Source organism: Alnus glutinosa, chromosome 6, assembly GCF_958979055.1.
Source record: "Alnus glutinosa chromosome 6, dhAlnGlut1.1, whole genome shotgun sequence".
NCBI classification, from domain to species: Eukaryota; Viridiplantae; Streptophyta; class Magnoliopsida; order Fagales; family Betulaceae; genus Alnus; species Alnus glutinosa.
The window spans coordinates 21,725,795-21,749,910 of NC_084891.1; the positions used below are offsets into that span (position 1 = coordinate 21,725,795).

The 24,116-nt window shown below is 36.8% G+C and overlaps 2 protein-coding genes across 6 annotated transcripts; both read left to right on the forward strand.

Annotated features, from left to right (window-relative positions):
• The first annotated feature begins 5,690 nt into the window (after positions 1 to 5,690).
• On the forward strand, positions 5,691 to 6,560 carry LOC133871612 (uncharacterized). Its single transcript, XM_062309038.1, has one exon. The coding sequence runs from the start codon at positions 5,691 to 5,693 to the stop codon at positions 6,558 to 6,560; it is 870 nt and encodes a 289-aa protein (XP_062165022.1).
• Positions 6,561 to 10,967: 4,407 nt separating this feature from the next.
• Positions 10,968 to 23,367, forward strand: LOC133870994 (preprotein translocase subunit SCY1, chloroplastic). Of its 5 annotated transcripts, none has more exons than XR_009900805.1 (9): positions 10,968 to 11,206; positions 12,486 to 12,643; positions 12,743 to 13,128; positions 13,650 to 13,949; positions 14,032 to 14,121; positions 14,816 to 14,939; positions 17,068 to 17,333; positions 17,644 to 17,840; positions 21,061 to 21,199. XR_009900805.1 is itself a non-coding variant. In XM_062308316.1 (8 exons), exons 1-8 carry the CDS (start codon positions 11,028 to 11,030, stop codon positions 23,123 to 23,125), a joined length of 1,632 nt encoding a protein of 543 aa, XP_062164300.1. In that variant the 5' UTR covers positions 10,969 to 11,027; the 3' UTR covers positions 23,126 to 23,367. The 5 variants fall into 5 exon arrangements, 3 of the variants coding, with proteins under 3 accessions (XP_062164303.1, XP_062164300.1, XP_062164301.1); XR_009900806.1 differs by having other exon boundaries at positions 17,644 to 17,804; positions 21,061 to 21,193; XM_062308316.1 differs by lacking the exons at positions 17,068 to 17,333; positions 17,644 to 17,840 and adding an exon at positions 22,895 to 23,367 and having other exon boundaries at positions 10,969 to 11,206; positions 21,061 to 21,224.
• The last annotated feature ends 749 nt before the right edge of the window (positions 23,368 to 24,116 follow it).

Sequence of the window (24,116 nt, forward strand, 5' to 3'; positions counted from 1 at the left end):
GACATACTTGTTTAATTTTTTTATTAGCTTTCCAACGCCACCAATTTTATTGCAATCTAAGATTTGGGAGGAAAGTTATGATCAAAACACTGAGACATGTGCAGAATCCAATCCGATTTTGACTTTTATTGGAGAAATTCTGATTTAATTATTTCCTTGATTTGATTAAACTTAACTACATCATATAAGTCTTCTATTATGATTAGTTAAGCTCATATCTTCTAGGTATTCTCAAAGTGTGCTTTAAGCCCAAAATCAATGGAATTACTTGCATGTTTATTTAAAATCTGAAAATAATAAAACAACACAAAATCAAACAAATAACAATGCTAAGAAATTAACGTATGCAAGTTAAGGAGCTTGAATGTGCAATATTCATCACTTATCAACAGTTTTTGTTATTAAAGTTGATTTCCGCTGTTTAGATTTGTATCCCCTGCAAAGTTATTATTACTATGATATATCAGGTACAGGTTATGGGACTTGTACTATGAGTTGGCTGAGTGACAAATAATCATGCCACTGTGGTGATCCATTTTATGTGTTCATATAAAGGAAAAAAAAAAAAAAAAAGGCTGTCACAACACTGCCTTCGGATATAAAAAAGTGTATCAATGGAAACCTTATTCTTAGGTCCTTCCCCCACCCAACACCAACACCATCAACATTTACACCTACATCCTCCACCATCCCAATTGATGCCCCAATACTATAACCCGCCTCCCTATTCATACAAACTATTAGCATGTCATTGAACTCTTGTAGCACCATAAGATTTTGATTGAAAAGCCAGGCCGACCTTCCATCACCCTTGCCTTATCTCCTTCATCAATGAAATTGATCAGCCATAGGTTTTCTTGCAACTCCTTAAACACTACTTTACCTATAAGTTTCAATAGTTTTGTCATTAACATTCGAAAAGCCTCATTCTTTATCTATTTTTCGACAATAATCCATCCTACCAAACATCTTGCTCCCTTCTTTTCTAGATATGCAATATCCTATTCTGCAACAAAAATACCCTCCTCTACCTGTGTTAGAGTAAATCTACCCCACATCTCCTTTGAGGGCTCATTTGGTATATGGAAATGGAATAGAATAACTATTCTATTGTTTGGTTGCACACCATTCCTAAGAATAGCAATTCCTTAAAAAAAATGGAAAATTGCACCATTGATCTTTAGGATTGGCCTAAATTACTAATCATTCCTTGTGGTACAAAAAATTATTGTAGGGTCCTTGTGGTAAACTAAAATTACAAATTACTCTCCAAACTCGTTTTTCGTCCACAAAAACAAAGCTTGTTAATTTGCCATATCATACCCATAGAAATGCAACACGTGTAATTTGTTTTTTAAATTCTTGGAAGACACAGATTGACTTTTCCACATCATTTTGCGTTGCCCACGTAAGACACCCGACACACACGGCAGGGAGTGATCCACATCACTTGACTACGGTAATTTTTTTTAGGTAACCCTATCCCCAACTTTTACCACGATTATTCGCCATTTGCTGCCTCTCATCCACTCGTTCTCCTCTTCCTCAAACTCATCTTCTTTCTCACGCCACTCACCACCCATCTTCAGGGAACTCAGCCCATTATTGACCACCACTGTAATCTCCGGCGGAGAAGTCATTTTTCGAGCACTGCCGAGATTTGACACTTTTCACTCGTGTTTGAGCACCACCGAAATCAGCATAGGGTAAGCAACCTTCCTTCCTTCACGATTTTTTAAATTGTTATCTTGAATATGAAATTGTGACTTGTGAGTTTAAATGGGTATAGAATCGACCACTAATGGGATTAAATGGAGGTTGGAGATAGTGGGTTCCAACAAAGTTGGGCTTCTCGGTTCTTTTTAGATCTGCAATCTATGTGCCATTTTTTGGGCTTGTTTTCCCCCTTTGTATGTCTTCATGCGTAGGATTGTGCATGTGCATTTGGAACACCTCAAATACTGAGTGATAATTGATCATTCTCTTGGCTCATGTGTAATATAACATCAGCTTATTGTTTCATCATATGAAATGCAAACTGTTAATTTTGGGTTATTTAGACATTTATACATACTACGAGAATCACATGTTTTATTTGTTAATTTGAAATCATTTGTCTATTGATTTAGATGTTGTCGAATTGGTCATCCTTGGCAAATGGCATCGAAGAGTCACGTGAATGCTATTGTAGTATGAGAACATATATAAGGACTTCATGGACGGAGAAAAATCCGAGAAGACGGTTCTTTGGATGTGCTCAATACGGCAAAGGCCCATATTACAAGTATTTTGAATGATTTGAACTACGCATTTGTGAATGTGGCAACAAGCTTGTATACGAAATAAGGGTGAGGATTAAGACTATAGAAAAAGAACTTCATAAACAAGCAAAAAAAGAGAAGTGATCAAATGTCCTTTTGTTTGTATCATGGGGATTATTTGTTGCACTTTTGTTCACTTTTATGTGTTCGTTTTAAATCACATTTGTTTAGCAACATATAAATTGGTCATGATTGTATATAAGCGTGAATGCTTTTTGTTATATGTAATCAACTGTAATTTTATTTCTTGGACCTTAAAAAACAAGAATTGTTTCTTGTTTTGTTATCCACATGAAGAACAATTCGTAATGGTAATCTCATTATTCGGATGCTTAATTGAGCGAATTGTTATTCGGATGTTTTATATTATACTAAAACACTTTTTCAAACCAAAAACAAAAAAATACCTCCAAACAAATTAACAAACAGAAGCTAAATGTTTTTTTACTAAATTGACACTCATATAAAATTCCAAGGGTATATATATATAGGGAGAACTTCACAAAAGGGTATCGAACTATACCGCGTTTTTACAGAAGGGTACTGAATTATCATTCCTCTCGAACCCGGGGTTTTAACTATCAAAATGAATCCCAGAAGGGCATTCCGTCTGTTCTCGGCGTTAAAACGCAACGGAAGTCAATTCACATGACTTCCACGTGATTTTTTTAATGGGTTTGGTCTTCTTTGCCCCTGACTTCAACGGATACAATTTCAAACTTAAAATTCCGCGATCGTATTATATTTTCCTATTTTTCCCCAAATTGCTTTGTAAGTATCCGGAAACCCTAGAGCTCCCAATCCGTACTCGTGCGCTAAGAACCCTAACCGTGCTGTTACATTGTGGCTTGTTTCGACAGTATACACAAGAATCAAGCATCAAAGGCTGATTTTGACTAAAGGTAATGAACTTTTTTGCTCTTTTTTTTTTCAGTGTAAATGAATATTTATTTAATCACATTTGTTTATTTGCGGATTACTTGTTTTATTTTCGAAATGCTGGGCATTATTTTAGGGACACTTTTCCCGTTGTTTAGGGTTTAGGTTGTTATGGGACCATGTGTTTGGTCATCGGCAATATCTAGGTCTTATTGAAGTTGCTGAGATGGTGTATTTTATATATTCTTTGGTTTGTGGTCCTATTTTGTTTGGGTTTGTGGTCCCATTTGTTCCTGTCATTATTTTGTTTCAGGTTTGTTGTTCCCTTTTCTTTTCTTTTTTGGTTTGTGGTCCCATTTCGAGTTTGTTGCTTAAGGTTGCAGAAAAGTTCTATTTTTTTAACACTATCTGTTGTGGTTAGTGGGTCTTGATGTGTTTGCCATTATGGGGTGACTTTTGTTTTGGTTTGGTGGCTGATGCCTTTATTATGCATGCTGTATCCAGAATTGCTTTACTCTGCTTGTGGACCCAATGCCTTTACTTTTTTCTTTTTTTTTTTGTCTGCTCACTAGGACGTGTCATTGTTTTGTCAACTTGTCTATTTGTAGGACACGTAATGTATCCAGAATTGCTAATGTTTGAGGTGCACCGTGGTGGCCGATTTAATAGGGAGCATAGGGCCACATATGTTGGTGGAGACATATCACATTACCCTGACCCATATGATAAAGACGAGTTGTCATTTATTGAGATAGAGAGGGTTGTTAAGACTTATGGGTATGGTCCTGGTGACCTAATTTACTATAATCTACCTACCAAGAGTCTGGATGAACGGCTACGACTTATTTCTTCTAACCATGATGTCATTCAAATGTTGGAGCACCATAGGGAGCATGGAATTGTAGAGTTATATTTGGTTGCCTTTGGTGTAGTAGATGTAGATGTAGATGTAGAAGTAGAAGTACATGGAGAAGAGGGTATTGTTGATGAGGAAGAGGAAGAAGAATATGAGAGAGTGTCTGTAGACAAAAGTGACCCATTCTGGGATCCGGTTCTAATTGATGACTCTGATGCTTATGATTTAGATGCAGAGGTGGGATTAGAATATGATGATGTTGGAGTAGATGAAGGGTTTGAACTGCAACCAGAAGATGTTGTGGATCAAAAGGTTGGAGTAGAAGCAGCAGTTGGTGAAGCAGAAGAGGGTGAGGGTGAGGGTGAAGGTGAAGGTGAAGGTGCGGGTGGGGGTCAGGGTGGGGACCAGGGTGAGGGTGAGGGTTATTCAGATATTTCCGGTAGTGATGGACTGATCTCACCTATTGCTAGTGATGAAGAGGGTGCGGCTGAGGCTGAGTCTTCAAGACGGCCTTGTGTCACCAAGAGGGTTCCATTTAGTAAGGATGATTTGAAAGATCCGATTTTGCAGCAAGGTAACACTTTTCGGGATGTTTATGAGTTTAGAAAAGCCATTATGCAAGCCTCTGTATCGAAAGGGAAGGACTTGACTTACCAAAAGAATTCCAGGACTAAATGCATTGAGTGTGTGCAAACAAGAATTGTAAGTACAGAGTTTATGGGAGGCAGTTGAAAGATGAGTCCACGTTCATGCTAATTTCAATTAGGCCTAGATATACATGCCCTAGGAGGTACAAAAATCACTTGATCACTTCGAATTGGGTTGCCGAGGAGTGCATGGACTATTTTAGGGATCAGCCAAACATGCCTATAGATGTCCTGAAGAAAAAGGTGAAGAAGAAGTGGAATGTTGAAATCCACGATAGTTCCTTATATAGGGTTAGGAAGAAGGCACAACAGACCATTTATGGAAAGTTGGGTGAGCAATACTATCGATTATGGGACTACTGTGCGACAATTAGAAGCACAAATGTTGGGAGTTGTGTTGTTCTGATGGTTGAGAGACCTATGCCCGAAGTGCCTTGTAGATTCTAGAGGATGTACATGTCATTGGCAGCCATGAAAAATGGATTCAGAGATGCGTGTAGGCCTATCATAGGCCTTGATGCATGTTTCTTAAAGGGAGTTTACAAGGGACAGTTAATGGCAGCTATTGGAAGGGATGCCAATGATAACATGTATCCAATTGTTATAGTTATGGTGGAGGCAGAGACTAAGAACAGCTGGACATGGTTTCTCGAGGCCTTATTAGCAGATCTTGGCCCTAAGGGTCCACATGGGTAGACTTTCATTTCAGATAGAAAAAAGGTAAATATTAAATATATCTTTTTTTATGATTTACATGTCTTGTATGTGATTTGGTATGTTAAATCTAATGAATTTGATAGAGATATTGTTTTCATGTGTGCAGGGATTGGTACCAAGCCTACATGAGGTGTGTCCTCATGCTGAACATCGAACATGTGTGCGACACTTATATGCCAATTTCAAAGACGATGGTCATAGGGGGTGTTATTGAAGGACCTGCTGTGGAGAGCTACTTCATCTTACACATAGACTGGATTTTATGCTACAATGGAGGAGCTCAAGGGACTAAACCCTAAAGCACATAAGTACCTAGAAAAGGTTGACCCTAGAACCTGGTGTAGAGGATGGTTCAACACAAGCACAAAGTGTGACCTTCTGCACAACAACTTGGCTGAGTGCTTCAATAACTGGATCCTTAAGTTTCGGGATAAGACCATCTTGACAATGTTGGAAGGAATCAGGGGCAACTTAATGAGAAGGTACCAAAGGAAGAGAGATGCTATAAGGGCCATGGAGGGGAATGTGGGGCCAAAAATTAAAGAGAAGTTGGAGATAGAGGAAGATGAGGCCAGCCATTGTACACCAAGTTTTGCTGGTGATGGTTTATTTGAGGTTGATTGCAAGGGCAGGAAGTATGTGGTCAATTTGATCCAGAGAACATGTGGGTGTAGAAAATGGGATGTCTCTGACATCCCATGTTGTCATGCCATCTCGGCAATATGGCATGGTGGAGGCAACCCAGATGATTATTTGAGTCATTACTTTGGAAATGAGATGTACTTAAAGGCATATGCACCCATCATTTACCCTGTACCAAGTGAGGAGCAATGGGTTAGGACAAATCAATCAAAGATTGAACCACCTAAGTCAAGAGCAACTATAGGTAGACCTAAGAAAGTTAGAAATAGAGGTGCTGATGAGACATCAAATCCATACTCAGTTAGAAAGGGTGGCAAGAAGAACCAATGTGGGATGTGCAATAAATATGGTCACAATACAAGAACATGCACGGTTAGGATGAGGCATGTTGAAAGACAACAACGTAGGAGAACTTCCTACAGAGAACATGCTGCAGATACTGACTGCAATCTTGACAGAGTAATGTTTCTTCTTTGTGATTGTTTAGCATACATTTAGTACCTAAAGGCATATGTTTCTTTATACTGTGAGTTTAATATGTTTGTGTTGTTTTGTGATGGTTTCTGACATTTGATGTGTTCTTTTTAGTTGGGTGAATCCTCCAGTGCACCATCTGTGGGCCATTCTAGTGCACCAACATCTAGTGCCTCAACATCTAGTGCCCCATCTACTCACAATCCTACTGTACCAACAAGGGGGAGGGGTTGAAAGAGGGTAAGAGCAAGAGGAGAGGGTACAAGCACTACATCTACTGCACCAAGTAGGGGTGAGAAGAGCACTAGAAGAACGGGTGCAAGCACAAGATATACTAGGAAGAAGGTCAGTACCAGTTTGGCAACTAGAAGCAGAGTTGGTGGAAGATTGAGAGCACATCCTACACAAACTAACCCAAACACTCGAGGAAAGGTGATGCTTGACCTCATTGGGAACCCTTCTGGACTACCCAAGGTTCCAAGAGGTGGACCTGCATGCTCATGGGATCCTCCCAGGGTTGCAGGTGGCATAACTTTCAGACTAACTCCCCCTGATTTTGACATAAACAAGACAAAAGCAACAAGTTCTGACATTCCTCCACCTGTAGGCAAAAAGGATAAAGGAAAGAAGAAGATTTGGCAAGTCTGATGTGTATGTTTGGATATGTGTTGTACATTTTGGAAGGGCATGGACAACATGGTCATGATGTATATTTTGGATTTCTGTTGTGTATTTTGGAAGGGCATGGACAACATGGTTTTCAGGATGTATTAACTTAACTCATGATATCTAACAGCATGGTTATGATTTGTAACTTATGTTATTTAACTTATGGTACTATTTTTTGGAAGGGTTTAATTTGTAATTTCAGTAGCTACATTTGATGTGTTTTGATGTTATTTGAGTAATGGAAGGTTAAGGAATTGTTATGCATTGGTTTGTTTTTTATGTCATTTGACTTTTGTGTAATGATTGGAGGAATTTGTTTGGTTTGTGATTGGATGAGTCTAGCTTTTCTATTCAGGTTTTTTATACCAACAGGTTTACAGGAACACATATATAAACCATTTTGAAACCAAGTGGTTTATGATGGCATTTTGGTATTGTCTGTTATTGCCTTAATCTGTTGGTACCAATTTTGGACAAAAAACAATAATTAGTAACAAATGGTATCAACAAGTTTACAGAGACATACCAAATTGGTCATTTACAAGTTCTTTGGAACCAACACAGTATTACAGAATATCACCCAATGATAACATGTACCATTTTGAAACCAAATTGTTTATGATGCTATTTCTGGTATTGTCTGTTATTGGCATTATTTCCTTAATTTGTTGGTACCAAATGTTGTTTATAACTCTGTGAACTTCTTGTTAACAAATAGACCAATTGAATGACCAATAACATCCATCCAATTTTGGTACCAATTTTGAACCCAAAACGACAATTGGTAACAAATTGTAGTAACAAGTTTACAAAGACATACCATATTGGTCATTTACAAGTTCTTTGGAACCAACATAGCAATTGATATCACCCATGAACAACAATATTTCAAAGATAACAACTACAATACACTTATCAAGGGAAATTCATAATCCGGCTAACAATTACAAACCAGTTACCACCCTTGAACACAATCCGACCAACACTCAAAACATTATAATGCACTACATCATTACAAAAAAGTTTCATGCCAACATCATCCTTGATGCATTGCACTGGCTGTGAGATTGAGGATATACAAGCAACAACATAAATATCACCCATGAACAAACAAAGGCAAATTTGTACTTCCTCTCTACTGACCGAAGCTTCATCTTCTGTCTCTCTAGTTTCGACTTGTATTTCTCAACTTCTTCCCTGCATTTATCAGCTTCATTCTTATTTCTCTCAGCTTCAGACTTATATTTATCTGCTTCATCCGAGACCTGGGTTCCACTCAATTTCCGTTCAAGCTTCAAACTCTCGTGCCACTTTCTCAACCTCGACACAACTCTTAGATCGTATACACACATTTCAGGATCACGCCATAAAAAATAATCATATTTCACAGCTTCTTGCTGTATAATCGGAAAATCCCATCAATCAACACTTGTGGAACCCTTAGGAAAAAAAAATTGGGAAAACAGAGATGGAACCCTAAAGGGGAAAAAAAAATTGAAAACAAAGATGGAACCCTAAGGGGAAGAAATTATTTACCTTGTAATTTACACAAGAATAAAAACTTCTACCATAATTTTCCATGGTGAAGGATGTCCACGAACATGCTTTCAATCCACATTTACACAGTGGACCGGTAAAGGTTGTCGAGCTCGATTCACTGTCAGACATAGGTTATGATCGCTTCCACGTGAAGAAGGGAAGAAATTAACTCATGCAAAAAAACCTACCTTTCACGCGTTGATGGAGGTAGGCCGAAGCTGAGAGTGTATATATGAGCTGAGAGTGTATCAATGTATATGAGATAAGTGCTTTGTGAATGAAGTTTCAGACTTGATGTATCTGTTGAAGTCAGGGGCAAAGAAGACCAAACCCATTAAAAAAGTCACGTGGAAGTCACGTAAATCGACTTCCGTTGCGTTTTAACGCCGAGAACAGACGGAATGCCCTTTTGGGATTCATTTTGATAGTTAAAACCCCGGGTTCGAGAGGAATGATAATTCAGTATCCTTCTGTAAAAACGTGGTATAGTTCGATACCCTTTTATGAAGTTCTCCCATATATATATATATATATATATATATATATATATATATATATATATTATTTTCTAATTAGTATCTCCAATAGTTTAGCTAAAAGCTTGTGCTTCTCTAAATTCAGCTAATAAAGGCAAAAAATGAGCTCCAAAAGATTCTCTATAAAGACATAATGTCAATATTTGCTAGAGTGCTTGACCATTTCTAAACAAGTGTAGGAAAGTTCTGATACCATATAGAAAAATATAAAATATAAAATATGAAAGAGAAGAGAGAGAGAGAGCGGAAGCAGTAAGAGACTTATGGGTTACATCTTAATTGAATTGTATTATTATATTCACTATATTGAATTGTATTACAATGCTCTCAATTTATAGAGAGATTATGAGTGATGAACAAGTAAACTTAAAATAGACCTAAACTAATTAAAGAAGGAAATAAACCCTACAAGGAAATAGAATAATGGATAATATAAAGTGGCAACCAAATCTCCAAATAAAACCTAAAAGGAAAATATTCTTATAAGAAAATAAACTAATGTAATATGTAATATAATCAACATAATATAATATATATAACAACAAGCATGGTAGCGTGTTACTTAATTTTTTAATCATTTCCCACCATTTTTAATTACTTGTCACTGTTTTTAGAGGCTTCCATTGTTCTTAATTTAATTTTTTTTTTTTTCTCTTCTTTTCATTTTGTTTCCAAGAAACTTGAATATTGGACTCTTTTATTTCTTGTTGTTACTCTGTTTTTATTGGTTGCTTTGTGATATTGAGGTATATTGAATTTTGGGTATTTGCAAGAAAATAATATAAAAAGAATAATAAATATTAAAAAAGTAGTAGTTAAAGTAGGTACTTTTCTTTTTTTTTTTTTTTTTCTTTTTTTTTTTTTTTTTTTTTTTTTAGTGTAGTGCGTGTAAAGTGGAAGTAGGTCCTTCTTTGGCGGAGGCTATGGCGGCTCTTCATGCTATTCTTTTTTGTAAGGAAACAAGTTTTACAAATATCATTTGTGAAGGTGATGCCTGATAGGTGATCCAAGAGATAAATGCGCCTCATTCTCTTCATGCTCGTATTGGTTACTTTGTGGATACTATTAAGCAAGAGCTGAGGTGTTTTTCATATTGTTCGTGGGTTCATTGCTACAGAGAATCTAATTGTGTTGCTCATGTGATTGCTAAGAAGGCTTCTTCTTTGTGCTTATCTAGGACATGGATAGATGAGATGCCTTTATTTATTTCTGATGTTGTTTGTAGAGTCCTTGTTGTCTCTAGACTGTAATTTGGTCATCTTTTTTAGAATATATTTGACTTGAGTTCAAAAAGAAGAAGAAAAAAAAAGAAGAAGGTATGTTTGGCATGTAGGTGTGAGTTTAATATTTTTTGGAATAGCAGTAAGAAGTGATAGATGCGATATCAAGTAAAAAGAAATTATATAAAAAAGTGGAAAAAAAAATTGTATCGTAGTGAAATTTTTTATTTAAATAGTAATAAAAAATTATTGATTTAATATAAAATTAAAATATTTTAAAATTGATTGTTTTTAAAAAAAGTAAAAATAAAGTAGGAGGATTTTTTGCCAATGCCAAACAAGCCCTTGCTGAGATGCTAATATAGTAAGTAATAAATATTAGTTTTACTTACAAAAAAATAAAAATAAAAATAAAAATTAGTTTTAATTAAATGTTTATTTCATTGTACGGATGAGAAAGTTGAGAAACTGTTATCCAAAGTGAGATGCACAGCCAAAGTGAGAATTGGTAGTAGCGGCAGATAAAAATGTTGATAACGGTCAGAGAAGCTTCTTCTTCTCCCCTTCGCTTCCACCTATCCACCCTTTCTCATCTCAACCCCAAAGCCTGTCGGAGACCCAAAACATCGTTCTGCCGAGCCAGCTTTTCTGTTCAGAGAAAACCCAGCAGCACCGTATCATGGAACATGGGTCTTGTCTCAGAAAGGTATGCGATACCCTTTTCACTCTTTTTTTCTCTTCCATAATTATTTCTATGTTCCTTAATTCCTCAAAAATGGGTCTTTGGCTTTTGTAATATCTTGTTTGTGCGTGATTTCTTTTTTCTGTTCGTTTTCTAGCTGTAGTTTATGAGTTTCTCACACAAACACATACGCAGTTACACAAGGCGAGCAATTAGAAAAAGGGACCAAGAAACTGAGAGTAATGAGTAAAATTAGATGGAATTCTAGTCCGAAAAGACACCGCCACTAGAGGATTTAGTGGACAGTCAGCTGAAGCTGGGATGCAGTTTAAGTAGTGGGACAGAACTGGCTTGAAGTTGTTCACAAACAATGTGGCATTTCAACTCATTGTGTTCTGTAGATTTGTGAGAGACTAGGTTAGCAGCTATAGGAAAAGCAAAGATGGCGGTCCAGGGGGACAGACCGTTTGAAGAACGGGAATGTCAAGATTGTGTAGTGGAATGCCCAAAAAGTAAACATTGTTTGGTAAGTCATTATCTAGGTTCATTGTGATTTTTTCCAATCCCACTCAAAGTAGGGTTCTGAAGAGTATCCGTCAGGGTCTTCTTTCAGATGCACATGCTATCGCAGTGTATAATATAAGAAATATCATGCATTGTGGCTTGAAAATACTGTTTTCTGCAAGGATTTGTTTAGTCTAGGCAAACTAATTCTCTATTTATTTTGGTCACCTGACCTATGATAGTGCCTTTCTTTTGTTGAGTATCTTCATTTCAAAGATTTTCTATTCATTTTTCCAACATAGTATGATCTAAGGCATTTAGGGAAGTCCAATAAAAAGTTGAGACCTTGAGAAAGCCATTCATGAGAACTATAATCTAATAAGGCATTAACTTTTGAGTAATGCTAGATATTATATTTTTATCCTACAATTGTTCAACAATGTTGACGTGTCACTCCAAATCAACCATTCGATTTATTTATTTAACAAGGATTAATCTAAGGGTTAGTTGGGAGTGTCACGTCAGTCTTATTGGATGAATGTTGGATAGAATTATAGTATCTAGCATGTCTCTTAACTTTTATTTGTTTTTCCAAATTGGAGAAAAATTTCACCTCAGGAATTTGGGTTCTGCATACCTAGTGACTTTTAAGAGCATTGAACTCTTCAATACTGATAACAGATTAGATTAAATGCAAATTTCCTTTTTTGTCATCACCGTATTCTGGAGCAACTGCCAGAAATGCAGGTACCTGTTGTTGTAGTTATTTATCCTTCTGCTGACAATAATTCCTTTGCAGCTGTGAGGGCTCCAATTTTGATCCCTTGAATATTAATTCAGATTCATCTTCTGGTCTAAATGCTGTCTGGGAAAGTTTTCTATGCTTGTTTTCACAAACATATGAGGGTGCCTCTGGTACAAAAAAGGAGAAACCTAGCTCTGCTCGAGGAGTGGCAGGTTTGTCTCTTGACTTAATTTTTTTTTTTCTCAAGATTATCAAGTTGCAATTGATGTCCGTAGCTTTTAGCAGTTGATTGAAGCATTTTGAATTGGCAGCTGCAATAGAGGACAGTTCCATTGATTTTGGGGACTTCTTCAAAGGGCCATTACCAGGAAAGTTTCTCAAGCTCTTGGGATATCTAGCCTTATCCCGACTTGGAATATATATACCTCTTGGTGGGGTAAATAGCGAGGCTTTTCTTGGAAATTTGGATCAGAACAGTTTATTAAGCACTTTGGATTCTTTTTCTGGAGGAGGCATTGGTAGACTTGGGATATGCTCTCTTGGTATTGTTCCCTTCATCAATGCACAGATTGTGTTCCAGCTTCTTGCGCAAATATATCCAAAGTTGCAAGATCTTCAAAAAAGAGAAGGAGAAGCAGGAAGAAAGAAAATTCTTCAGTATACTCGATACGCTTCGGTTGGGTTTGCCATAGTACAGGTAAGGAACTTCACTTAACTTGAATCAAGAACAGTTTTACACATTATAACTTGTGGGATGAAAAAGAACTTCAACTGGTGTCTCAGGTTACTGATTTGGATCTTTAGATTAAAATAAAGAAAAAAAGTGAAACTGAATACCTTAAAACTGGAATTCAAAATAATAGAATGATTCCAATAGAAAGGAAAAATTGCACAACCATCATATGCTGAATATTGATTCCTATTATTAGAATCTACCAAGTCAAATTTGAGTATATGGAGGGCAGTTTTACTCTGAGCTGGTATGGACTGTCTAATTAGGGCAGACAGTGGATATGTCATGGATAATTTAAATCTAATAATATGGCACAACTGTTTCTGGAAGGATAGACCATCAACATCCTCTCCTGAAAGTTCCTATATCTTATTAAAAAGTTCCCTAATACCAACACCATGTACATTGTAATGCTTCTACATTAGGGGCTGTTTGATGAGCTCTGATTGTAATATTCAGTTATCCATCTCTGGTTGCCATTACAGGCAATTGGCCAAGTACTCTACCTTCGTCCCTATGTTAATGACTTCAGTACGCAGTGGGTTCTTACTTCTGTTACCTTATTGACACTTGGCTCAGTATTTACAACATACATTGGGGAGCGAATCTCTGACCTAAAACTTGGAAATGGCACATCTCTTTTGATATTCACAAGCATTATCTCCTACTTGCCAGCATCTTTTGGTAGGACTGTTTCACAGGCATTTCAGGATGGTAACTACATTGGACTCATTGCCATCGTTGTCTCCTTCTTTCTATTGGTCCTCAGTATTGTATATGTTCAGGTAAGTGCTGCTTATATTTTTTTAACCAAGATGTCATTGGAAGTAAATAAATGTTCACAATTATATCAACAAAGGGTTTCAGGAAGCGGAGAGGAAAATTCCACTTAACTATGCTTCAAGATACACCAGTAGAAGTGGAGGACTTCAAAAATCTGCTTACCTACCCTTTAAGGTTTGTATACTAGCTTCTTGCTCTATGTTTCTGTAGTTTTGGAGTTCCCATCCTTTAATTGGAGGACTCTAGTCAACACATACTTGGAAATGTTTACTAGTTGTTTTTTCATCTACAGAGTCATTTACTCATGCTTTGAGGCTCATAAAGACAAGGATAACTAATCTGTGGCCATGGGCCAGATTAATTTGGAATCTTGTTCCAAATTTAAAATCAAGCATATTCTTTTCCTGCCTTGTAATCATATAATCACTAAACCAGATCATCACAGCCAATTTTATCTTATTCTGTTGACAATTGACAATGATTTTTACCTCTAGCGTCTGGTGAGAACATTGATTACAGATTAAATTATTTCTTATCTTGTCGGTTATTTCTTTGACATCTTTGTTTAGCCATCATTCATGATCACCATATCCGTTTCATAGTCCTCCGATCAGGTTGATAGCTGTATATTGATGTCAGAGCTCTGCCAAAGTGGTTCTCCACATTCCATTCCTGATCTAATTACTTAGTTTATGCACTTATAGCTTGTTTTATGTGTAATTTTACATTTACATTTATCTTCTCTTTGCTCTAGCTGAGTCTAATTCTTTTGTTTAGGATAAAAGAATCTAATAATTCTACAATTTTGTCCAAGTGAAACTTTATTAGTTTGTTATCTTCAAAAACATCTAAATCGTCTGATAAGCAGGTGAATAGTTCTGGGGTGATGCCAATCATATTTTCTACATCATCATTAGCTCTTCCTGGTACTCTAGCACGCTTCACTGGTTTAACTGTGCTGAAGAATGCTGCAGTGGCTTTAAATCCAGGGGGTAAGATTTGTAACTTTTAGTTGTAGAAATTGTTGAAGATTGAATATATAAACTGAATATGGTCTGTTTGTGGACACCAATAATGCTATTCCCATTCAGCTGACATGATGATCTCTAAAACATATTACAAATGTCCATTTTTTTTTTTTTTTTTTTTTTTTTTTTTATGAATAATAATAATTTTATTGAAAAAAGGCAAAGCCCTCGTACACGAAGAGTATACAAGAGAGCCGATGCTCTATCTGCTACTACAATCTAGAAAACAAATCAGATCTACTAAATTCCCCACGGAAAAATTAAGAAGGGGGACAGGTTAAGGAGAGGGTGATAGGTTAGTTTGGAATCCCTCTACAATGGGCTTATTTGAAGTAAGGTCCTATTATGAAGTGCTTAGTAGGAAAGAAGACCCTTCATTTCTGTGGAAGAATATATGGTGTGCTAAGGCTCCGACAAGGGTAGCGTTCTTTGTATGGTCTGCAGCTTTAGGAAAAATACTGACCCATGACAATCTGCGAAAGAGGAATATTGTGGTTATTGAGTGGTGTTGTATGTGTAAAAAGAAGAGGGAGGCTATTGATCATCTGTTACTTCACTGCGACACTGCCCGTGAGCTTTGGAGCTTTATGTTTTCTTTATTTGGAGTTGAGTGGGTCATGCCACAAACGGTGCTGGATTTGTTGACTACTTGGGGTGCGTCTTTTGGGCATGGCCTAGCTAAAAAAGCTTGGCGGTTAGTTCCTCACTGTGTTTTGTGGAGCATTTGGCAGGAGCGGAATGCGAGGCTTTTTGAAGATGTAAAGACTGTAATGGTAGTGTTAAGGAAGCGTGTGCTTAACACGCTATTTCTTTGGTTAGCGTCCAGTCTTTGCCACCTAGGTGTTTTTACTTTTGTAGACTTTCTAAATTTATTACCTGTTCCTCCCTTTTAGGGGCGCTCTTGTATATTTCCCGTGTATTAGGGTTGAGCCCCTCTGCGCTTTATTGGTGAATTTGAAATTACTTATAAAAAAAAAAAAAAAAAATTAAGAACATATACAAATGTCCACATTTTACTCAAGTTATAGGCAGCTGTTGTGTGATGAAACTGTTGAAGATGGAAACTTCAGATATGCTATGATTTGATTGCTTGATTTATTCCTATTATTCTGATTGTAATTTGCTATTAATTTCTTTTCATAATAGTTTGTATTTCTCTTCTATTTAAAACCCACGTAAACGTATGAAACAATATTGAGGAACAAAACAACCTTCTTCTTCTTCCACTTCCAACTTGGTATCAAAGCATTTGTATCCTAGGGAATAGGAGGCTGTTGGTGGTAGTAAGAGAACCTGGAAGATTTGGGTTGTCCAGATACTGACGCTCTAATGATAGGAGCTGCCGGAGTTGTGCTCAGGGTCTTATGAGCATCCTCTTTGTGTACCCCAAAGGTGGTCGGAGCGTGATGGTGGCTGGTCTCCTTTGCCTCGCTTGAGAACATGGCGACCAAGCGATTGGATGCTTTGATATGTTGTTGCGTTGTCTTTTCTAATGTTAAGGTGTCAAATAGGGTGTTCTTGACTATTTTGGCACCTTTTTGGTGTTTTCCGGTGACAGTGTTGCATTTGCTGGTGACAAGTAACGACGGTGGCATACAATGCAAAAGCGACAATCCGTTTTTGTCTTGGCTGTAAATTGCAAGTCGTTGGAGAGGCCCAAGATTCAGGTTGTTTGGTGCACAACAAACTATATGTTGTGCAGTGGAAGGCTAAACAACATGTCGTTTAGGAAAATGTCGTCCGATAACACATTAACCTCAATGAGAGGTCATTTAGTGAGGTAAAAAAAAAGAAAAGGGAATCAATATATTTCTCATGTCTGCCAGAAGCTCAAAACTCCCTTAACTCAGATCTTATGATATGATTCATTTTAATTTATTCATTCATATTTGATGCATTCCCGAGCATAGTTGTGTATTAGAGCTATTTCATTGAATGTTTGAACTCAAAACGTCAAAAATGAGTTAGACCTCAGAAACTCACATCAAGGGGATAGAGAGTCAAGTGACCTCTTATAGTGAGAATCCAACTCTTCATACATGAGGCTCAAGATGTTGGAAGACTTATTGGAGATTTCGTGGTTGTCCTACAGGATGTCAAGAGGGTCGTTCAAGAGGTGGAACCAGGCCTCGGGCCAATCATACTTCTTTGGTAGTGAAGATTTTTCCACACCAGATTCTAGTTCTACTTTGGCTGATACTAGTCTTTTTACCAAGGAAGAGGTAGACACACTTCGTCAGCTTATGTCTCGATTGGAAACATTTGCTAGTGTTTTTAGTAAGGAAGAGGTAGACACACTTCATCGACTTATGTCTCGATTGGAAACATTTGCTACTGCATCCTCCTTTGCCCATACAGGTAATTTGGCCACGACTTTTAATGCTTCTGCTACTCTATCTGATGATCCTTAGATCATTGACTCAGGGGCCTCCAATCATATGACTGGTATATCTTCCTTGTTTTCTTCTTATCATTCTTTGTTTCGCCAAGGAAAAAGTTAGAATAGCCAATTCTCTGTCATCAGTATTTGGTAAAAGCTCTATTTCTATTACAACTTCTATGTCATTGTCGTTTGTCCTTCATACCAGACTTTGCAGTTAACTTTTTGTCCATTGCTCGTGAATTAAATTGTAAAGTCATCTTTTATTCTGATTATTGTTTTTTCCAGGACCTTGTCACGGGGCGGATAATTGGTAGTGGTAGCTTAAGAGATGGTCTGTACTATTTGGATTATTAGCCCATGCCACAAGGTCAGCTGACACAAGCTTATTACACCATTCGGTCGGATGACTCAGCAGCAAGAATTTGGCTTTGGCTTTGTCATTGGCGGTTAAGACATTCTCCTTTTTTGTTATTGCAACAAAGGTTTCTTTCCTTATTTTCGCATAAACTTGTTTCTAAGTTTCAATGTGAAACTTGTGAACTTGCTAAACATCATCGAGCATCATTTTCATCTAGTAGAACCAAAAGTGATGCGCCTTTTGCTCATACTACTATTTGGGGTCCTTCACGGGTGGTCTGTATCTTCTATTGAAGATTTTTCCTAGACCACCTGGGTCTATTTGTTAAAAGATAAAAGTGAGGTGTCCTTTGCTTTTATGATATTTCACAGAATGATTCAAACCCAATTTAACGCCTCCATCAAAATTGCCTATTATGATAATGGGGGTGAGTATCTATCTATTACTTTCGGTACTTTTTTTCGTGAACATGGTATTATCAATCAAAACACTTGTGTTGATACTCCCCAGCAGAATGGAGTTGAGCAAAAAAATCGGTATCTTCTTGAGGTAACTCGATCCTTAATGCTTGATATGCATGTCCCAAAATCTTATTCAATAGGATGCCCACCCGTGTCTTAGATTTCAAAACACCACTTCAGGTGTTGTCCTCACCTTTATCTACTTCCAAGGGTGTCTCTCCAAAAGTGTTTGGATGTGTTTGTTTTCTTCACATTCACGCTTTGACTCGGGGTAAATTAGATCATTGTGCTCTCAATTGTATCTTTGTGGGGTTGTACCCCTACTCAGAAGGGGTATAAATGTTATCATCCCCCATCACAAAAAGATTTTGTTTTGATGGATGTTACATTTTTTAAGTCGCAACCATATTTTTCATCCACTCAAACTTTTTTTTGGAGCCAAGTGAAGAGAAGTTTTCTATGGTCCTTTACATGTCCCTGCTCTTGTGCTAGAGCATGACAAACAACAACCGTTTGCTCCTGAGTCTCCCAATGATGAGTGGTATGAGCTGTCGCTAGTGGAGGAGCTAAGAGAGTCGCCAATGGAGGAGCTTAGAGTTTACTCCAGACACCAGAAAAGTAAGACTATCTCTAATGGTACTTGCCAAACATTTGACCCTGACTTGGGTAATACTACTTCTCTCATTGATTTAAACTCATCAATACTCGTCATCCTATATCTGATTTTGTTTCTTGTGAGCACCTTTCACCATTATATCGTTCCTTTGTGTCCAAATTGTCATATGTGTCTATTCCTAAAAATCTATTGGAGGCACAAAATGGAGGAAAGCGATGCAAGAAGAGATTAAAGCTCTTCACAAAAATAATAATTAGGATCTTGTTGAATTGCCTAATGGGAAGAAGGTAGTTGGATATAAATGGGTGTTTACTGCCAAGCATAAGGCCGCTGGTTCAATGAAACGATATAAGGTCAGACTAATTGTAAAAGGTATGACTATGAGGAAATATTTGCTCTGGTAGCAAATATGAACTCACGTGCGAAGGAAAGGTAAGGCTCACGTGTTGTAGCATTGAATGCTGCTCCTTGTGGGTTTCGGGTTTGAGGACTTAGATCCTTGCGGGTTTGTTGGGTTTTTCTTTGTAGGCTGGTTTGGTTGTTCCTGTATATTTAGGGGCGCCTTACGCTTTTTTAAAATAAAACCTTTCTTATCATATATATATATATATATATATTTGCTCTGGTAGCAAAGATGAACTCAATTAGAGAGTTCTACTTTCGGTGGCTGCAAATTTGGATTGGTCTCTACACCAATTTGATGTGAAAAATGCATTTCTTCATGGAGATATAGAAGAAGTATACATGGAAGTTCATCTTGGACTTGAAGATTCATCTTCTATGGGCAAAGGGTGTAAACTGAAGAAAGCTTTATATGGTCTAAAACAATCTCTGAGAGCATGGTCGAGCGCTTTTCCCAAGCTATGTAGAGATTTGATTACAAAAAAAAGTCAAGCTAATTACGCACTTTTTAACAAACATGCCTCTCAATGAAAGGTAATGGCTCTGATTATGTATGTTGATTATATTGTAGTAACATGAAATGATGATGAGGAGATATGAAACTTAAAAAAAATATCTTGCAAACGAATTTGAAATAAAAGACTTGGACAATTGGAAGTATATTTTGGGCATTGAGGTAGCGAGGTCAAAACATGGTATATTTTTCTCCCAACGGAAATATATTTTTTGATCTTCTTAAGGAAAAAAGAATGCTTGGATGTAAAGCCATTGATAATCTAGTGGGGGCGAATGTTAAGTTGGGAGAAATTAGTGAGAGTCCTGTGGTGGATAAATGTAAATATTAGCGATTGGTTGGCTGATTGATCTATCTGTCTTACACCCGCCTCGACATTGCATATGCTGGTGGTGTGGTGAGTCAATTTATGGATTCAAATTACCTTATTGCGCCATGTAAGGCTATGCCTTATTCTGACATATGGCATAGCTCACAGTGGTTTCTAGATTCAGTACATAAGCAGAATTTAGAGCCATTGTTCATGGAGTATGTGAAATGTTATGGTTGAAGATACTATTGAAAGAGCTTGGGTTTGATTTCAAGGTTTCTATTAGATTGTATTGTGACAATAAAGCTGCAATTAAAATTGCTCACAATCCAGTCCAACATGATCAAACCAAACATCTTGAAATTGACCAGCACTTTATTAAAGAAAAACTTCGAAAGGTATAATCTGCACACCATATGTAAAGACATGGGAATAACTTGCGGATATTTTGACAAAGAGAGTGTCTAGTAATGTTCTTCATTCAGCCTTATGCAAGTTGGGCATGTGAGACATCTTTGCCTCAGCTTTAGGGGGAGTGTTGAAGATGGAAACTTCGAATATGCTATGATTTGATTGCTTGATTTATTCCTATTATTCTGAGTGTAATTTGCTATTAATTTCTTTCCAAAATAGTTTGTATTTCTTTTCTATTTAAAACCCATGTAAACGTATGAAACAATATTGAGGAATAAAACCTTTTTCTTCTTCCACTTCCAACTAAACTAAGTTATAGAAATTAAGTCTTATTATGCTCTATTCTCCCTTAAGTCTTTTCCATATGCATACGTTGATGAAGTCATTGTGATTGTTTCCCATAGACAGCTTATTGCTGTTGCAGTCTACATGGTGGGACACTGGGTTCAAACTGCATGTTTTACCTTGTTGAAGTTATAACGATATTTATCCATACTGAGGACTAAAGATAATCAAATGAAGTAAAAGAAACATTCCATCAGTTTTTTAGCATTTTGCAGGTTGACTTTCTATTTTTATCGTATTGAACATTTGATAATTTAAAACTAACCAGATAAATCTTTGCAGGTTCCCTCTATCTTCCGACGAACATCCTTTTAATAGGTTTCTTCAACTACTATTATACTTTCCTACAATTGGACCCCGATGATGTGAGTGAACAGTTAAAACGCCAAGGTGCATCAGTTCCACTTGTCCGACCTGGTAAAAGTACCGCTGCATTTATTAAAATGGTAAATTTCACATTTTTGATATAATTTATGGCCACTTAATACATTATTAATCCTGGGTTTTTACTCGATCAACTTTTTTATGATTGGGGCCATAAATGATGTTGCTTTGGTGTTAACATAGTAGGATTATCAGGTGCTGCTTGTGTGAATAAGGCTATGCCATATGTCAGAATGATTTGAAATGATGTGAAATTAGAGTTTTCTTCTTCTTCTTCTTTCTTTCTATTTTCTTTTTCTTTCTTTCACTGTGATTCACAGTTGCCTAAACTTTTCAAGCTGTAGCATTAACTGCCAGATAAAGTAAACGAGTAGAGTAAAAAAAATCCATGTTGTATATTTGAAAGAGGTTTACTTTCTTGCATTTCTCATATTACAATCATCTTCCTGCTGAGTCCCCCGTTCTTCTCGGTCCGATTCGAGTAACCCTCCAAGCTAGGAGATATTGAAAAAGGCAGTAACAAGAAGCCTGCTCTTGACTTGAATGGATGAATGAAGCTCTTAATGTGTATATTCATCAAAGTATCTTTGTATTGCATTTTGTTTTTGTAAGTATATTTCAAAAAAGCGTAGAGGGGCGCAACCTAAAGTACACAGGATTTATACATTATATATAAGTAAAGTATCTTTGTATTTTTTATTCATTAGGTCTTATTTTAGATGTTATTAGGTCTTGGGATTTTATTTGTGGGTTCTGTTAGTTATTTAGTTTTGGCTTAATGATCAAAGCCCATCAAGCCCAAGTCTTATAAGTAGAGTCTTTTTAGAAGTCTAATTCTTGTTAGGGTTAATGTTCCAAGTCTTATTAGGGGTTTGAGCCTTATTTGAGATTTTTTTTTTTTTTTTTTTTTTTTGTAATAAGTGTTGATGTAACACTTTACTTTAATGGAGAGAACAATTTTTTTGAAAATTTTATGGCAATTATGCTCTTGAGATTTATATGATGCAATCATTTCCTAAGGTGCGATACTGAGGAAACCCTTGATGTGATACTTAAATTTATTTTCTTCATTTTATTCTTATTTTCCTTCTTAATTTTTCAACGATTTCAACCTGATCCCAGAATACTCATACCTGAATTGTGTTTTCATCTTTTCCCTAAAAGTCCAATCCTGAAACCCCAAACCATCAAATAGCTTATAAAATACCTAATAATATAATTTTACTGTTAGGTGGTACTGTTGCACCTAGAATAGTAGTTCAAAACTTGAAATTTCCTCATAGTTTGACCTCCAAACCCTACCCTATACGTTCTCCTACTAAGAACCTTCCTACTTTTACCATCATAAAACTCTAATCCTAGCTCTTCATAAACCCTAAAAGAATGTTTCTGGTCAGAATTTTTTACATCGGATTTGGTGTCGAGCTTTTGTCCTACATCATGGTCTTCATTTTTGTTGACCTCCAAACAGCCCCTATTCTTTTCCTTCATTATTGAAAGAAAAGGGCTTCAAAAGCTAATTCTCCAAGAATTTTTCAACAGTGTTGTGCAACCTTCACTAACGGATTATGCTAAATATATCACACTTCCCTACTTCTGTTTTTTTTTCCCTTAATAAAATGGTAGCAAACTTCATTATTGAACCCTCTTTAAAGTTAATGCATGAATTACATACCTTTTTGGCTTCAATATGATTCTGAATTCAAATATGTTCTTTTATGGTTGGAAATAGGTTCTTAGTCGGATATCAGTTCTTGGTTCGGCCTTTTTGGCGATCCTGGCTGCTGGTCCTGCCGTGATTGAACAAACCACACACCTGACTGCATTTCGGGGATTTGCTGGCACATCTGTTCTCATTCTTGTTGGCTGTGCAACAGATACTGCTAGAAAAGTTCAAGCAGAAATAATATCCCAGAAGTACAAGAACATAGAGTTTTATGACACTGAAAGGTACGGCCCATAAAAGGAATGGCAGGTTAAAGGCTAGAGAGTGGACAAATCTGCAAAAGAACTTATAGTGGGAATCTGGCTCTCTATAGATAGCATGGTGATACTTTTCCATGTTGGTTTGATTCTGCAGTCCCTGTATTATACTATTTTTGATAATAAATATTGATTTAGGCTTGTACATAGTGCTGCAGAACAGCCCAAATTTTCTTCCTCTAAAATCTATGGCAAATAATTGCAAATTTCATCGTTTGTTAACCAAGTGTGTCAAAGGAAACAGAAGTGGCCTTTGTGTTATATATATACACCTTTTATATGCCGTCGGTATTCCAGTAGTATTGAGTCATTGAATAATGATAGATGAGTAAAACCGTCAAAAGAAAAAGGGTTACCACAGGATCAATGTTGATAGAATGGGTTGCTGTGAACGTTGGATTTTGAAGCGTAGTGGAATGCTATGATTCCAAGTGTCCCGCATTATGTATATAAGTTCTTAGATACTTTTACCTCATAAGTCGGTTTTCAAGAGGTGAGTTCTCCTTAAAGTTTGTTTCACATAAATGCAATCCGAAAATATTAATGAAAATAATGAAACGAAATGGGAAGACTTAACTGCAATCCTACAAAATGTATTGAGAAGATTTTACATTGCCAGTGAGTAAAATGTTTCAAACTCCCTCCCTATGATCTGGGTATACTTTTGTTATGGGATTTCATGATCTTTCTGCCTAATCGTATGGGGTGTTCAGGTTGGGACTATTTTACTTCCTATATTGACTAAAGTTAGCCTAGAATGAACTAGAGAGTCAAATCACACCTGCTTCATTTTCCTGTTGACAAGAATTCCAAACTATTAATAGTCAGCCCTAGGTGACCTGAATAGGAAAATAAAAACTCAAGAGTGGCGGCATGGCCACCTCATCTTAGGTGCTGGAAGCAGCCCCAAAACCAACCCACTTTCCTGTTGGCCATGTGGCCACCCCCTCTATTATGTTGGGGAGATTGCA

What these genes read in the sequence shown, in the direction of transcription:
- LOC133870994 (XM_062308316.1), top strand. Translation starts at nt 11,028, where the DNA reads ATGTTGATAACGGTCAGAGAAGCTTCTTCTTCTCCCCTTCGCTTCCAC. An exon ending in CTCTGCTCGAGGAGTGGCAG is followed by an intron (nt 12,644 to 12,742) that starts GTTTGTCTCTTG and finishes TTGAATTGGCAG; the next exon opens with CTGCAATAGAGGACAGTTCC. An exon ending in TCAGTATTGTATATGTTCAG is followed by an intron (nt 13,950 to 14,031) that starts GTAAGTGCTGCT and finishes AAAGGGTTTCAG; the next exon opens with GAAGCGGAGAGGAAAATTCC.
- LOC133871612 (XM_062309038.1), top strand. Translation starts at nt 5,691, where the DNA reads ATGGAGGAGCTCAAGGGACTAAACCCTAAAGCACATAAGTACCTAGAA.